This window comes from Penaeus japonicus, unplaced genomic scaffold, assembly GCF_977035675.1.
Source record: "Penaeus japonicus unplaced genomic scaffold, GWHDUDI00000001_assembly GWHDUDI00000002, whole genome shotgun sequence".
NCBI lineage: Eukaryota > Metazoa > Arthropoda > Malacostraca > Decapoda > Penaeidae > Penaeus > Penaeus japonicus.
In genome coordinates this window covers 44,856,777-44,871,776 of record NW_028234404.1, presented here as the reverse complement: position 1 = coordinate 44,871,776, position 15,000 = coordinate 44,856,777, and the positions used below count along the sequence as shown (strand labels likewise).

General features: G+C 52.0%; 2 protein-coding genes across 5 annotated transcripts in view; one reads left to right on the top strand and one right to left on the bottom strand.

Moving 5' to 3' along the window:
- LOC147472394 (uncharacterized) overlaps positions 1-10,270 on the bottom strand; it is a 52,935-nt gene extending 42,665 nt beyond the window's left edge. Inside the window, exon 1 of the mRNA XM_086551894.1 lies at positions 10,032-10,270. Within this exon, the coding sequence (XP_086408020.1) occupies positions 10,032-10,193 (162 nt within the window). The 5' untranslated portion in view covers positions 10,194-10,270. The remainder of the gene's footprint in view (positions 1-10,031) is intronic.
- bun (TSC22 domain family member bunched) overlaps positions 1-15,000 on the top strand; it is a 309,263-nt gene that overhangs the window by 292,905 nt on the left and 1,358 nt on the right. For all 4 annotated transcript variants that reach the window (XM_086551870.1, XM_086551877.1, XM_086551883.1 and 1 more), the window contains 2 exons: positions 852-903; positions 14,078-15,000. The exon at positions 14,078-15,000 is cut by the window's right edge and continues 1,358 nt beyond it. In XM_086551870.1, the coding sequence (XP_086407996.1) occupies positions 852-903; positions 14,078-14,260 (235 nt within the window). In that variant the 3' untranslated portion in view covers positions 14,261-15,000. The remainder of the gene's footprint in view (positions 1-851; positions 904-14,077) is intronic.

Below are 15,000 nucleotides of genomic sequence, written 5' to 3'. Positions count from 1 at the left end.
ATATATATATATATATATATATATATATATATATTTATATATATATTTATATATATCCCCTCTCCCCTCTCCCACTCCCTCATTTGATAGTTTATTCCATCGATAAGAAAAGCGTGTGTTGCTTGATAACGTGTATCGGACATTATCGTTATCTCGGCCGCCACCGGAACTCTGCGATAGCGTGGCTGTGTAAGAAGGATGTGACGCAACGCGACCGTGCAGGTGTTGTGTGGCTGGACAGGTGTTTGCCATGATGTCGCTACATGTGTTCACACCCACGCGCGAAACACTTCTACACCATCGGCCGGATAAAACCCACCCGCATTCGTGTAAAAACATCCTGCATTTACTTCCTCATACCTTCTATGGCAAGGAATGGGGCGCGGGGGGGGGGGGGGGTTGAGTTAGCGTGGGCGGGGAGGACTTGCGGTGTAGTGTTTGTTTGCCTCTCTACCATGATGTACAAAATCATGGACCAGGAATGAAATGGACGAACAATATATATATATATATGAATATATGAATATATGAATAACAAATAGTAAATGAAGGTAAAAGGGGAAAAGGAGCCTGACCGGATAGAAGAAAAGGGGGAAGGACTCGAAGGCGAGAGCGAGGCCCTCGGAGGGCGATCTCAAGGGCCGGAAAGAGCGAAGTGCGAAGACAAGGTCGAATTATTTTGACGTGTCTCGCTCCTGGCATTCCTCTCTTTCACTCTTCCTCCTTGGCAGTTCCTTGTTCTCTCGAGAGCCTTTATTTCGGGTTACATAAGAGCGTTGGCACTGACTTGGCTCTTCGCAGCAGAGGTAAGCGATCGCACAATACTAACCCTTTTTTTTTTCTCTTTACAGCGCCTCCACCGCCAGCACAGTCGCCATTGACAACAAGATCGAACAAGCAATGGTGAGTAATTAAATTTCGTTTTCTTTGTGATGAGAAGGGATATGTTTAAGGTCTATTTGTGTATAGATATATTAAGGTTGGACATCTCCAGTATCCATTATGGATAATACTTTAAAGGCATTGTTTTTTCGGTAGACAAATGATAGGAAAAAGGTAGGTAGGTGGGTAGATATACATCAGTTTTAACGCAACTCCTTCGTGTATTGCTATTTAGACCTTTAGGAATCATAACAAGGATTAAGGTAGCCTCCCCTTTTATTTGTTTGTTTTTTGAGACTTCATTACTGATGTTACGTCTGGAAACGTGGCTTGTCCGCGCCCTAGACTTTTGGCCGCTAGCTTCGACTGGTCGGTGGGTTTCTTTCTTCGTTTTACTTGGTTCTTGTTATCTTTAGATAGACAGTGCTTTTCCCCCCATCTTCTTCCGAATGCCCTTTGATGAGAAGGATATAGTAGTTCTCCCGCCTGCCAACAACGGCAGATTTTATTCTGGGTCTTGCATAAGCTGTTATAATATGTTGGATTATTCTTAGTCGATTGGTTGGCATAAGGCCGGGACTCACGATGCAGACTGAATTCGAGTGCCCCGCCTGCGGTCTCTTGCAAGCGAAAAGATTACGAGTTAGTTTAGCAAGACCTGAAGTATGAAAGTGCAGGGCCTTCCTAGATCGATGACATGCGCGGACGTCGGGCGAAGCTCGGTGGTAGCACGACCGCCTGTTGTTATCCCGTTAAAAATTGACTACTCAGCCTACACTCGCATTTCTACTTCGGTACCTCAGAGAAAGTAACTAATGTAATTACTGGGAGTGCCGTGCCAAGGCCAGGGGGCGGTCACTTGTGAGACTTGCCTGGTGCTCCATCATTTATGGACAGAGGTTTCTGCGGTGCTGCGTCGGCGAAAAACACGAAAGATCTTGTTAAAAGATCAAAAGTTCACATGTAAGGATGGGCTTGTTGCCAGGCGTGTGGCACTTGCAGCCCTGCCCCATGCACCCCATACATAGACGTGCGAAGAGTAATCCCATTACTCGAAACTTGCCACATCGTGTACTTTGGAAACATACACAGTCACGATGGAGAAGAGCCACGAACAGAGAAGATGATACGTAACTCTAGATTCCCGCCACACCGGTCTGGTCATGATACGCTGCCTGCCACAGCACCACCGCGCTCTCATCGCCTCGCCACCACGACTCGTTCATTGGGAGAGCAGCAGCAGCATGAATGTTAGGGAAAGGGGAGGACGATGATGACAGTGGCGGTAAGAAGCCGCATTAACATCCCAGAATTCATCAGAGAGATCTTGAGCATGACGGGGCGTTTTTTGCAATGGCCCTAGTAGGTTTATCTATTACAATATCTTCAGCATGCCATAGAAGCCACGCTGCCGTCTGTTAGAACACGATAACGCCCATGAACCAGAGCCATGTGCAACGTAAACAGTGTTGCTAGGCGCTAGTAATTGTGAGTCGGAAGTTGGTTGTATAGGGAAAGGGGTGCGTGGCGGGCGCAGGTGCCGGGGCGCTTACACCGGCCCGTAAAGGTGTAGGAAGAAATAAGGTCAGGGATAGCCACCTGCGACGGCGTCTCACTCACCTGGAGGAGGAGGAGGAGGAGGAGCAACAGCAGCAGCAGCAGCGGAGGGTTCGGTGTTGAGAGACGTCGAGGCGTGTGTGGGATGGCTTTCAGTCGCGCGAGGCAAGGGCTGAAGGGGCGTCTGGTGAAGGAGGCGACTGCTCCTTCGTGAAGCAAGGAGTGTAATGGAGGTATGGACAGGGACGGTTCGGGGAAGGCTGAAAGAATACATGCAGTAAGAAGCAGATCAGCTTTAGAGTGGGAAAGATCAGGTTTTGTTGTGATCCCAGTGTGGCGTGGTGTGTGTGTGCTTGTGTGGGTGATTGTGGTGTAGAGTGACGTGTGTGTGGCCGTGGCGGGGAGTGGCGAGAGAGTGTGGTGGGGCAGAGAGGCGGGACGGCGATGGCGTGCGGCTGGCGGGCCGGGTCGGGGCCGACGGGTGGCCTCAGACAGCTTGGCGCCTCCTCTCAAACGGGCGAGCCATGTGCACCATACAGGTACACACACACCTTGTTAATGCCATCTCCTTGTCCGTGCACACGACGGCCCTTCCTCATGTGGGGGAGGAAGCTCGCACACTGGCAACACAATACTAGCGGTGGTAATGGAGCATTGAGCATGTACAGAGCAAGTGTTGGAGGGAGCAGGGTATCATGCTCCCTCCCCCACTCCACTCTTCTCCGCTAACCCGAGCTGTTAACACATGCCACGTGACGTAACACTGAGTCTCACGTTACACGGTACATTCTGAACCACAACCGCCAGCGAATCGTTACAACCTCTGTTGGCACTGCCACCACCATCCCTGTCGCGGTCTCGACTCGTCATTGCATGAGGCGCTTGTCAAATGTAGGTTACGTGCAGGCCTGTCTAGCACCTACAACTCGTATGGGAACGCGTGGGAAGGGAACTGCTTTCAAGTGTTTTGAGAACGGGAGGGCGTAGCGAGAGAGAGAAGGGGGGGGGCGAGGAGGGGAAGGGAAGGAATAGAACGCGAGGAGGGGAAGGAAGGGAGTACATTGCCTCGTACTTCCCTATATAAGACGATGTGAGTAGACCCCCCACCCCACCCCATTTAGGCCAAGGTCGAGGTGGGTCATAATTGCAGGTTGCACACTTCACCCCGACCTCTTCCGGCAGCCCATACTTTCCTTTCCCTTCCTTTCCCCTTCCTCCTTTTCCACATCACACTCGTCTCCCCCCCCCTCCTTCCCCTGGGAGGGTCTTCCATCTTCCTTTTGTTGTTCGCTCGCCTCCTGAATGGCATTTTCGTGGAGGACGGTTCAGTCTTGCTCTTGGAGCGCAGCGGTTTCCTTGGGAAGGCGAGAGAACCGGCATTTCCCGCCGTCGCTGCAAGGGCTGTGGGAGGCCCTCTGCGCGTGACCTCCCTGCACCCTCATTACGGCCATTACGACTGCCACGTCACTATCCTGGCCGAGTCTTGCCGCCTCACAAGTTTGCTTCCGCCTTTTTTCCTGCCGGCCTCCTCTGTGCCTCCCCCCTGGAGCCGACCAGTTTTTCGTGGGCATCACCATTTTCTCCTTTTCCGGCCCGATGCCCTGCAGGCTGTCTGCACGCCCGCATGCCGGGAACTTCGAGGGTGGGATACATGTTCTAGGGTAGAGGGTGGCAGCGGAGGAACGAATTCGCCGCTAAACGGGAAAGCGCACACACAGGGGGCGACGGCTTTGTGACCCGCTTGGGTAGGACAGAGTGACAACGTGCCATTCACCGCGCTGGAGTCTGAAGGGAGCTGACTGCGGCGAATGTTGTGCTTGATTGGTTAAAAGGTGTGAATAAAGAGATTCCCCCTGCCCCCTCCCCTCCCCTCCCCTCCCCTCCAAGGCGAGGATGATTGAGTGGCACAAGGGCCACTTCCTGGTGAGGCTTTGTGGTGACGGGTCGCTATTATCTTCACGTCTCGGCACTCCTACACCTCCCCCTTGAGGCACGCCTTCCTCCGGTCTGGGAGGTCAGGCTGGAGGGGCGGGAGAGGGCGAGGGGGAGGAGGATCATGTCTTTGTTCACGTCCATGGAAATTCGTGGATTTGTACGCACGCCTATGGATATTCGTGGATTTGGTCCCGTACACTTTTTCTGATGCACGAATCGAACTTGGTCTAGGTATCTGGCCAGAGGCGGGCGTGCAGCAATGGTAGGAGCAGGGGCTTTATCCTCTTTGTTAGCTATTTCGTAGGACGTAATCCCAGTGTTACAACAGGAAGTATTACGGCAGCGTGAGAGGTTTTCAGCTTCCTGTACGCGGGTTGGTTCTGTGCAACCGCCGTCCGGACATTAGCTGCTGTATCATACACCGCCCTTTTCTGGTTGCTGTTGGCACTTTCACCCGCCTTCTATGGACGTGCCCTTAACCTTATTCGTTGCAATGGAAACCGCCACATAGGGGGGCAAGATCTATCGCGGATGAGTTATTGTGTGCACCCTCTCTCTTCTCTCTCTCTTCTCTCTCTCTCTTCTCTCTCTCTCTCTCTCTCTCTCTCTCTCTCTCTCTCTCTCTCTCTCTCTCTCTCTCTCTCTCTCTCTCTCCTCTCTCTCTCTCTCTCTCTCTCTCTCTCTCTCTCTCTCTCTCTCTCCCCCTCTCTCTCCCCTCTCTCTCTCCTCTCTCCCTCTCTCTCCCCTCTCTCTCTCTCTCCCTCCCTCTCTCCCTCTCCTCTCTCTCTCTCTCTCCTCTCTCTCTCTCTCCTCTCTCTCTCTCTCTCTCCTCCTCTCTCTCCTCCTCTCTCCCTCTCTCTCTCTCCTCTCTCTCCTTCTCTCTCTCTCTCTCTCTCTCTCTCTCTCCTCTCTCTCTCTCTCTCTCTCTCTCTCTCTCTCTCTCTCTCTCTCTCTCTCTCTCTCTCTCTCTCCCCTCTCTCCCTCCCTCCCTCTCTCTCCCCCCTCTTCCTCCCCCCTTCTCTCCCCCCTCTTCCTCCCCCCTTCTATTCCTCTCCCTCTTCCTCCCCCCTTCTCTTCCTCTCCCTCTTCCTCCTCGCTCTCTCTCTCTCTCTCTCTCTCTCTCTCTCTCTCTCTCTCTCTCTCTCTCTCTCTCTCTCTCTCTCTCTCTCTCTCTCTCTCTCTCTCTCTCTCTCTCTCTCTCTAATATATATATATATATATATATATATATATATATATGTGTGTGTGTGTGTATGTATGTATGTATGTATGTATGTATGTATGTATGAATGAATGTTGTGTTTCTGTATGTAGTATGTATATATGTATATTTATATGTATATGAATGTCTATATATATAATTATTATTTTGTACTTCAAATATCACCTGGTGCACATTGACAAGATTGAAAGCTATGATTTTATCATCGTCATTGTTAGCAGTGATTGTGGCGATGATAATGAAAGTGACGTTAGTGACAGTAATATGATCAAAATTTCAATCTGTGACATGGACTCATAACAAAGACGTGAATGTTTTCTTTCCCACGGCTGCCGCTGGACAACAATATGTCAGTCGAGTTATTTCAGTGAAGCAAACCCATTCAGCGGAAATTGTAGCGTATGTCGTATCCTGTGTGGCGGTCCCGGTCGTGTCCTGCGCCGTGAGTCAGCCTTCGCATATCCTCCACGACGTCGCGCACAAGGAGGGCACGCTCCATTTGGAACAATAAATATCAGTGACTCCCATGACGTCATCCATAACCTTACAGCGAGGACATAAAGCGAACGAGTACACCGGTTCTCGAGGGAGCGCTAGTGCCCGAGGTGGGAATGAAGTCATACCCGAAGCCCGAGGACCCACCGCCGCTTCCTGTCTGTGGGAAGCGAAGGATGGGGGGTGGGGGGTAGGGAGTAGGCGAGTAGATGAGTAGATGATGGACGTCGGAAAGGGGGTAGGGACGGCCAGGGGGAACCATGAATTCACCGGCTATTTCTCGTTTCTGTGGCGGTGAGAAGCGGCAACGTAAATTCCGAGGGACACGGGCCGGGAAAGACACAGGATGAACTTGACCGATTTTGAGGATTTTCTTCCCGGGACTGAGCTCCTTCTGTGACATGACGTAATGAGAAGTCTCCTGCCGGGGATTCCTCGCCCGCGGACAGAAAAAGAGAATCACATCATGCGAGCGTAGGCCTAACCGCACAGCCTTGAAAACGCTCCTGTGTTTCGGCGGCTGCGCTACCTGCCCCAAAGGAAGAGCACGGACGCCCAAGGATCGCGCTCTCCTCTCGCATTACACGGACGGCGTTCAGAGCATGACGTCAGGCGTTTTGTGAGGATGCCGTAATTCGAAGCCAAGGAGGGAGAGGGACTCGCTGTATGGTAGTGAAGCTGCCAAGGGAGGGTGACGTCAGGGACAGAGGGAATGGCGTACATATGCTCAGAGCCCGTTGCCACTCCAATGCTGAGAAGAAAAACTCGGCGACCCAGTAAATTGGAGCGTGACAAACTCTTGACGAGCGCCGGTCATTAGCGGCAAGATGAGAGGAGGCTCTAGCACTGCGAGGGGATCCTTGACCCGCTCGCTGCTCCTGCTTTTTTGTTTCGGATGTGTCCTGCTTTTTTGCTTCTGATGTGTCTGCTCCGCTTCAATCTCTTCCCCCTTCCCGCCATGCCTTCCCATAGCGGCTCCTTGACATGTTCAGCCGCCTGAACCATTTCCTGGCTTCCTCCTTGGGGATCCTTACACAAAGGGGAAGTTGCGTGTCAAGTCGTCATTTCTTGTAAATAACCAGAAGTAGCCCTCTTGCTCCCTATGTCTACAGTTACAGGATAGGGAAGTCTTCAAGAAACGGCACTTCCTACTTCTGTCAGAATCCTTGCTCCAAGAGTCACGTGTGACTAGTAAGCTTCAGCTTACGATAATCGTTCAGCAGGCATTTGCTGTAAAGCTATTAGGTTGGGAATGCTTTGAGTAGCATTTTCTCTGGTTTCAAAGAAACAGGTGTTCAAGAAATCAGGAAGAGATTGCGATAGGCGGCGATCACGTGAGAATATAGCACCTGCAGGTTGGACCATGGGCCATTTTGTGACGGTAATAAAAGATCACATGCATTGCATCGACATCGTTTGCATGACTTTTGTCTAGCCTCTCCGCTTTCGCCTTATACATTTTGTAAGAGGAGTTGAGTGTGGGGGCGTCGCTCCCGACATCTGCCCCACATGAACAAATGTAGATGAGAACATCATCGCAAAGATGGGCGCTCGACATCTCGCTCGTGGGGCCATAAGTGCAGGTGGCTCTGCGCTGTCTGTAACACACACACACACACACACACACACACACACACACACACACACACACACACACACACACACACACACACACACACACACACACACACACACACACACACACACACACACACACACACACACACACACACACACACACACACACACACACACACACACACACACACACACACACACACACACACTTGGCTTTGTTTAATCGCTTCCCCGAAAACTCGTTTGTGAACCCTCCTCTGTACTAATTACTCCACACGCTGCTCATCCAATGTTTTACTGGTACATCTACCATAGTGAGATATACCGGGTGCTATTTGTGTCCCTGTGAACACAGCTTCTCCTCTCTGACCTACATGATGCCCGAGTGTTGGCTTGGGCGAGATCGCTGTTGCATAGGGAAATGAAAGATGCTGTGCAATACGTCATCATTTGAGTTTATATATTGCTGTTGATTTGCCGTTCAGTGTAGCTAAAAATCTCCCGTACTATAAGGACAATAAAACGTTCATGTGGAGTTAGTAGAGTGGAATGCGGTAAGTGACGTGGGTTGTGAAATAGAAGGCACTGATGTGGTCTGGGAGAAGCGACTAAGGTCCCAGCGCGGCGCCCCGCAGTCTGGCTGCCCTCTTCTCTTCCTCTCCCCCCCCGCTGCTCCCCCTCCCCCTCAACCACTCAGACCGTCACGCCTCCTCTTTTTATTTGCACTTTCCTCTTCCGCATGCGAAGTCAGTTCCCGCATCTGGTCATTACTAGTTCAGTTACGGAGGTCCACGTTTCTCGCGACGGAAAAGCTTCACTGGCGCAAGGACACACACAGGGAAGCATTGCGTGGAGGCAGAGCAGGCGCACTTCGTGGAAGGGACGCCCTGCCTGCCAAACACACAGGCTGGAGCCGACGTGTCTGGCAGGAACCGTGGAGGACAAGCGGGCGACGGCATGATTTGTGCCGCGGCCGATGACACACTTGGGCTTCCTCGAGCGATGACTAAAAAGGCGAGTCTTCGGAGTTATCAGCTAGAAGCGAGGGGTGGGAGAGGGGTGGGGCTGGGGGCGGAGGCTGCGTGGGTCGGAAACTCTTTGGTTTTACTAGGCCACCGGAGTGCAGGTGGGGGTGTCGAGGCCATCCTCTGAGATAGGAGAGGCAAAGGAAGAGGAGCGGAGAGCGAGAGGAAGGCTGATCGCTCTTCGATCGCAAGGGAGGAGTGCAGGTGGGGAAGGGGAAGAGGGGGGGGGGGTACTATGCCCACCGGGAACTCAGGACAACACGGAACCGCCACCCCGGTAAGGCCTCCGCATAAGGCTTGGCGCTCGTGGAATTTGCCTTTTTTACTTTCGCAGGAGTAACCTAGGGCATAACGCCATACCTTGATGCCGCCGCTCGCCTTCCTGGATCCCGCACACAATGCCACGTGTAGGAACTGCATTAGACACTTTTTGCAAAGGAGTGAAAATGTGTAAGTAGCGCGCGCGCACACACACACGTACGCGCGCGCACACACACACACACACACACACACACACACACACACACACACACACACACACACACACACACACACACACACACACACACACACACACACACACACACGAGAGAGAGAGAGAGAGAGTGAGTGGGGGGGGGGGAGTGAGAGCGGCAGGTAGGCAGGCGAGAGGGAGAATGTATCGGAGGCGAGCACGGGCTACAGTTCAGCTTCATAATGCGATGACGACAGACAGCGTGACGTGCACCGGGCGCTATCCCCGTGCCGCAGTAATCACGCTCCAGGATGAGCATCACCTCGGTCATTGCTTGGCTCACCGACCTCTGAGACATGCTTTGTGCGCTCTCGCTCGCTCGCTCTCCCTCCCTCCCCCCCCCCTCTCTCTCTCTTTCTCTCTCTCTCTCTCTCTCCCTCCCTCTTTCTCTCTCTCTCCCTCTCCCTCTCCCTCTCCCTCTCCCTCTCCCTCTCCCTCTCCCCCCCTCTCCCCCCCCTCTCTCTCTCTCTCTCTCTCATACACACACACTTTCTATCTTTCGTTCTCTTTTATCCATCTCCCCCTCCCCCTTTCCACCCTTTCTCTCTTTTCCTCTTTCCCACCCTCGCCCTCTCCATCTCTCACTCTCATTCCCTCCCTCCTACTCCCTCCCCCCCCTCTAACCCGCGCGGTGGTTCCCCCGCGAAGCTTCATGACCCGTTCGCTCATCTCCTTGACACTTCTGTTAGAACCTCGTACCTCTCTTAAAGCACGTCATGTTACGAGACAAATGCGGGGCTCAGGAAGAAGCGGTGACACGTCGTGGACATAAAGTCATTGTGCTGCAAGGTCTGCTCGGTCTGATTACCGGCAGAGGACTTACCCTGTTGGTGGTGTTTGATGTGGAGTTTTTGCCCGGCGAGTTGGTGCGGCGGCGCTTGGCGTTCGCTGGGAAGGAGGGAGGGAGGCAGGGAGGGAGGGAGGGAGGGAGGCTGTCGATACGCGGGGCTTTCTTTCGACTTCGGTTTGCCAGGAGCATCTGCATTAACGAGTCCAAGGGCGGGCGGCTCCGTCCCCTGCCGCCTGTCGTAACCCGAGGAGGCGAAGCTGCTGTTTCTGGGCTCTGCTGCGGGGAAGTGAAGGAGGAAGTGTGGGAGCATGTGTAATGGGGAGGGTGCTGGCCGGCCTTATTATGGCGGCTCACGGTCTGGGACGGCCACAGATGCATTGTAAGCACCTAGTCTCTCGATCCTGAATTCTACCTGAATATAAGTTTCTCATCTAATATCCTAGTGTATCTGTCTTAACTTCTCCTTCTTAATCAGCTGTTGCTGACCCACGAGAAACGTGTCTTCGCTTACATCAGAAATGTGTTTATTTTCTTACGACAACGTAAAACTCGTGAAAAAATAAATTTGATCAAAAGGTTGTAATGATCTTGATTCATTGTTTTAGAACATGCAGTTTTGTTCAGTATAAACGGATCGCAATGGAAATCATGTAAGGGGTGATCGGTAGTCTTAACAAGGCAAATATGCATCCACTGGGGGTGCAACATGCATCACTCTGCGGAGTCTTCCAGCCGCGCAACACTGCGCTTTGGCCACTTCTCATTGCCAGATGTTCAGCTCGAGCGCCGAGTGGAAATGTCATGGGTTGAGGGGTGATGGGTCGTTTAGTATGATAACATTGCATTGATTTATATTGAATGCGGCTCTAGTTTTACGAGTACTTTTTAGCACTGAGCATTAGAACTTAACGTGGCCGAGGGCATGAGGAATAGACGGGATTATAACAATCTATTCCTTTATTTTTATTTTGATATCGACTGTAGTAAGCTTTTCTTGTACGCACGCTGCCACCTATGGGTGTGGGAAACGTGCACTATTCATCGCCGACAGTAAGATAACGAGAAACACTGGCACGTACGTTAGTTTGGGAAAAGATGGAGCTAGAATAGCGGTACGATGCAATATTGACCTTAGTCTCCGAAGTGATGAAGGGTTAGAAGGAAGTACTGAAGGAGTAGCGGCGTGGACAAGGAAGTGCGTGAGGCGTTGGTGAAGAGGGTAGGGGGCGTGAGGCGACGGGGCTTCGTGTATGGTGTGTGGGCGCCGAGTAGCTGCGATTGGAGTGACGCTGATCGATTCATTGCATGACTCAGGACAGATTGTAATTGCAGACGGAATGTAGGTCAGCGCAAGGTGTGTATGGGTCGGCTTGCAGAGCAGGGAATGGAATGGGCATGGCCAAGGAACAGAGGACTGGGATGGCCCTACAACACGCAATCCTTTGTTACAATCCTGGGCACAAGGCCGAGCTCGCGAGGCGGTATAATATCAAGGCCGCCCTCCCAAGGAAACCGTTTGTATCCTTAAACAGGAAACAAGCCCTCGGAATATAGCAGTCTTACCGCCTTCTTCAGTATAAGGGGAAGATATGGAAAGAAGTTGGGTAGGTAAATTCACTTGAAAATTGAATTCTAAGTTGCTTTCAATAGAAACGATCGTCCTTCTTATTCTGATTCTAAGATGAATGAAATCTTGCACCTACTGATTTGTGGTGCATGATGAATGGCGTCATGAGAGGCGATGGCGTCTGAAAGCACTCGCAGCAGCCAGTCTCCAGGGCGGGGCACAGGACCCTCTAGTCCCAAGAAAAGAGGAAACAGAGGCGTACAGGTGTGTGTGGGCGACGTGCCAACCCAGTTGGTTGATGTGTGTGTGTGTTCGTACGTGCGGCGGGGCGGACGGGCGTGAAGTGGTGGCGCGTGTGCGAGTGTACGTGGAGACATATAAAGGGCGCGGGCACGCCTGCTCGTCAGTTCAGACCGCGACACCGCACTAGCAACGTCAGCACCACGCTCCCGCACCTCTTCAGCCAGGACAAGTGTACAAATCTACGGTGTTTGAACACCATTGAGATCGCCCTTGTTGATTCGGTGTATCTTCCATATAGTAGAAAGTGAAGCAAGCATTAAGGTGCGGTATAGTGCCTTAGTGAGAGTGTCGTGCCTTTGTGTCTGTGCCTGTGTGCCAGTAGTGCCCAAACTTGCTCCCGCCACTCGGTGAGGAGCCTTCAGCCGCAACACTGCTTGACTTGTGCCCTACAACCGCCAGTACGGCGCCCATCACCATGCAAATGGATGCTTTGCACTGCGGATACCCGCATGTGTCCGCGGGTATGGGAGGCGGTGTGCCCATAACACCGCCAGCAACCCCCACTCAAGATATATCCCGGACGCCTACCTTCTCCAGCTGCGGAGACTCTGGCTTCTCGCAACACGAGTACGCCCAGCACGACTTCGCAGACCAAAAGTACAGCCACCCCGAGTACACAAATAACAACACAGAATATACAAACAACAACACAGAGTACCCCAGCAGCGCCTATACGCCCACCCACTCCTTATCACCGCCGGAGTCGCCGATGGTCACGCCCAAGACTACGCCAACTCACACCCCCGCCCACACTCCCCTATCGTCCACCCCTAGCAAAGGCGGCTCTAAGTCCAGAACCAGAAAAAATAGCTTCGTTTACGACGTCAGATTAACAGACGAGCAGTTCCTGTTCTTCGTACCTGATTTTGTAAGTTTTCCACCTGGCTTGTATGTATGTGTGTGTGCGTGCGTATTTCAGTGACGTGGGCATAGTAAGGGAGGAATGGGAAGCTTTTATTGCTCGCAAATCCGCCTCATACGAGAAGAAGGCTTGGGACACCAAGCCAACATCTGTGAGGCTGTTGCGCTTTTTCATAGTCAGGTGTGGAGTGGGAATGGGTTTAAGCTAGAGAATCTCTAACCTCCTATACTTTTTGAAAATATAATCGTTTATTTATCGATGGATCGCTGGGATGTTTGTGTTTGTTGAAGTTTCTTTAATGCATAGTTATTGTTTTCCTTTTTTTCTGTTTAGGGATAGTAGAATTAGATCATCGCCAGTAGCAGCTTCTGTTTATCATCTGTGTAGTGGAGGGTCGAAGCCTTGCGTTTTTCACTGTTTTGTTGGGCGGCAGCCAGTTGGCCCAGTGCTAAAGAATGTGGCAGCAATCCCCTCGGCAAATAGAAGTGATACGAAAGTGGGGTTCTTCTTCCAAGAAACCCTGAATTACCTCGGGTATATAGTCTCTTTAGGGATTGCATGAGTCTTTGTCGATGGTGACGCAACGCAACGCAGGAATGAGGGAAGAAGCGGCGATGCTGGTGAAAAGAGCGCTAGAATTTTACCGTGTGGGAGCGAGGCAACGCTGGAAATAGACCCCCTGGCAGTGGCGTCTTGCCAGCTCTCACGTCACCACATTGCCTCTATCCTCCCTAGATCACCTCCCCGCCGCCTCTTTCTCTTCCTTCCTGCCCACTATCCTTATTTCCCCGTCTCTGTCCTTTGGCCGCCTATTGTTTATCTCGTTCGAGGTGCTTCGCCTACAGGATTAACAGTTCGTGCTTTTGAATGCGCCGGATCTCCCCCTTCACTTATCCTCGCCATGGGGTTTCCGCGTGAGCAGAAGAGGTGAAATGCCCGTTGGTTCGATATTTCACCTTGGTGCATGTCGTCCACTTAGCAGTAGTCCACTTACGGGTATAGTTGACTCGGTTGATCATGGCACCCCTTGGTTTATTGACTTCGAGCTCGGATGAAATGCGAGCTGAGCCTTGGAGTGGAAGATCCGTCTATAACCTTTGACAGAGGCTTGTTATGAGTATGTGAAGGGAGGGGGGGAGGAGGAGAGGGAGGGTTGGGGAAAATAAACAGTCCGAGGTTTTGAAGGTCATGTCGCATTTGCTCTTGGATGAACACTCTATTTTAATGTTGCACATTATCAAGTCCAACTACCATTAATTATTTTATATAATATGCAGTTTGGTCGTTCATATAATTTGCCTTCTCTGCTTACATGTGATATTAATATGCATTATGTCTTCCTTGCAGGATTTGGTTAAGTCCCACTTGATGTTCGCGGTGCGAGAGGAGGTGGAGGTCCTGAAGGAGAAGATCACGGAGTTGATGGAGCGCATCAACCAGCTGGAGTACGAGAACACCGTCTTGCGGCAGTATGCCACGCAGGAGGCACTCCAGCAGATCCAGCAACCCCACCACAACTCCAACACCTGAACCCCCCTGCCCCACCATTAACACAACACCTCCTCACGGCCGCCCTCGCGGTGGCGTCCCCCAACTCCCTCTCGGCGGCAGCTGATGCAGCGGTTCCTGGGCCTTAGGCGGCCTGAGCGGTGTGCACCGTCTTCGGCGGGCTGACCCCGGCCGCCCGCCCCGCCCACACGCCGCCCACGGACGCCCACGGCACCCAGCATCGTCATACAAGCTCATCATCTTCATTTCCATTATGGCTCCGGCTGATTATTTAGGCTTTGTTGTGTATATAATCCATTCAGACTCCACCAAGTTTGTACACATTATTTTTGTTGGCCTTACAGTAGTGAGGTGTAAGGAGTTTGTGAGCGTGATGATAGATGAATTATTATATATAAATGTATGTTTTGCTTGGCTTACCGTCAAGAGGACAGGGCGCGCGGTTCAAGCAGGAGTAGTGGAGTAGACGGGCGGGCCGGCCCGGCCGTGCCACTGACTGCTCCCCCTTCAAGAAGTACTTGGACCATGCTGGACCCGCGCCTCCTCACGCACTCCACACAGCGCTCATACACTCCCACACACGAGTTGTGTTCACAGCATCTTCATCATTATTCAGAATTATTTGTCAGTGATGTCTAAGGGTAGTGAGGTAGCAAAGTGGTGATGGTGAAGTGAGAAGGATAGCAGCGTGACGGGTGAAAGCGTGAGTGACGCCCGGCGCCGTAGGAACGCCGCCCACGGCAGATAGGTGGCGTGGCTCG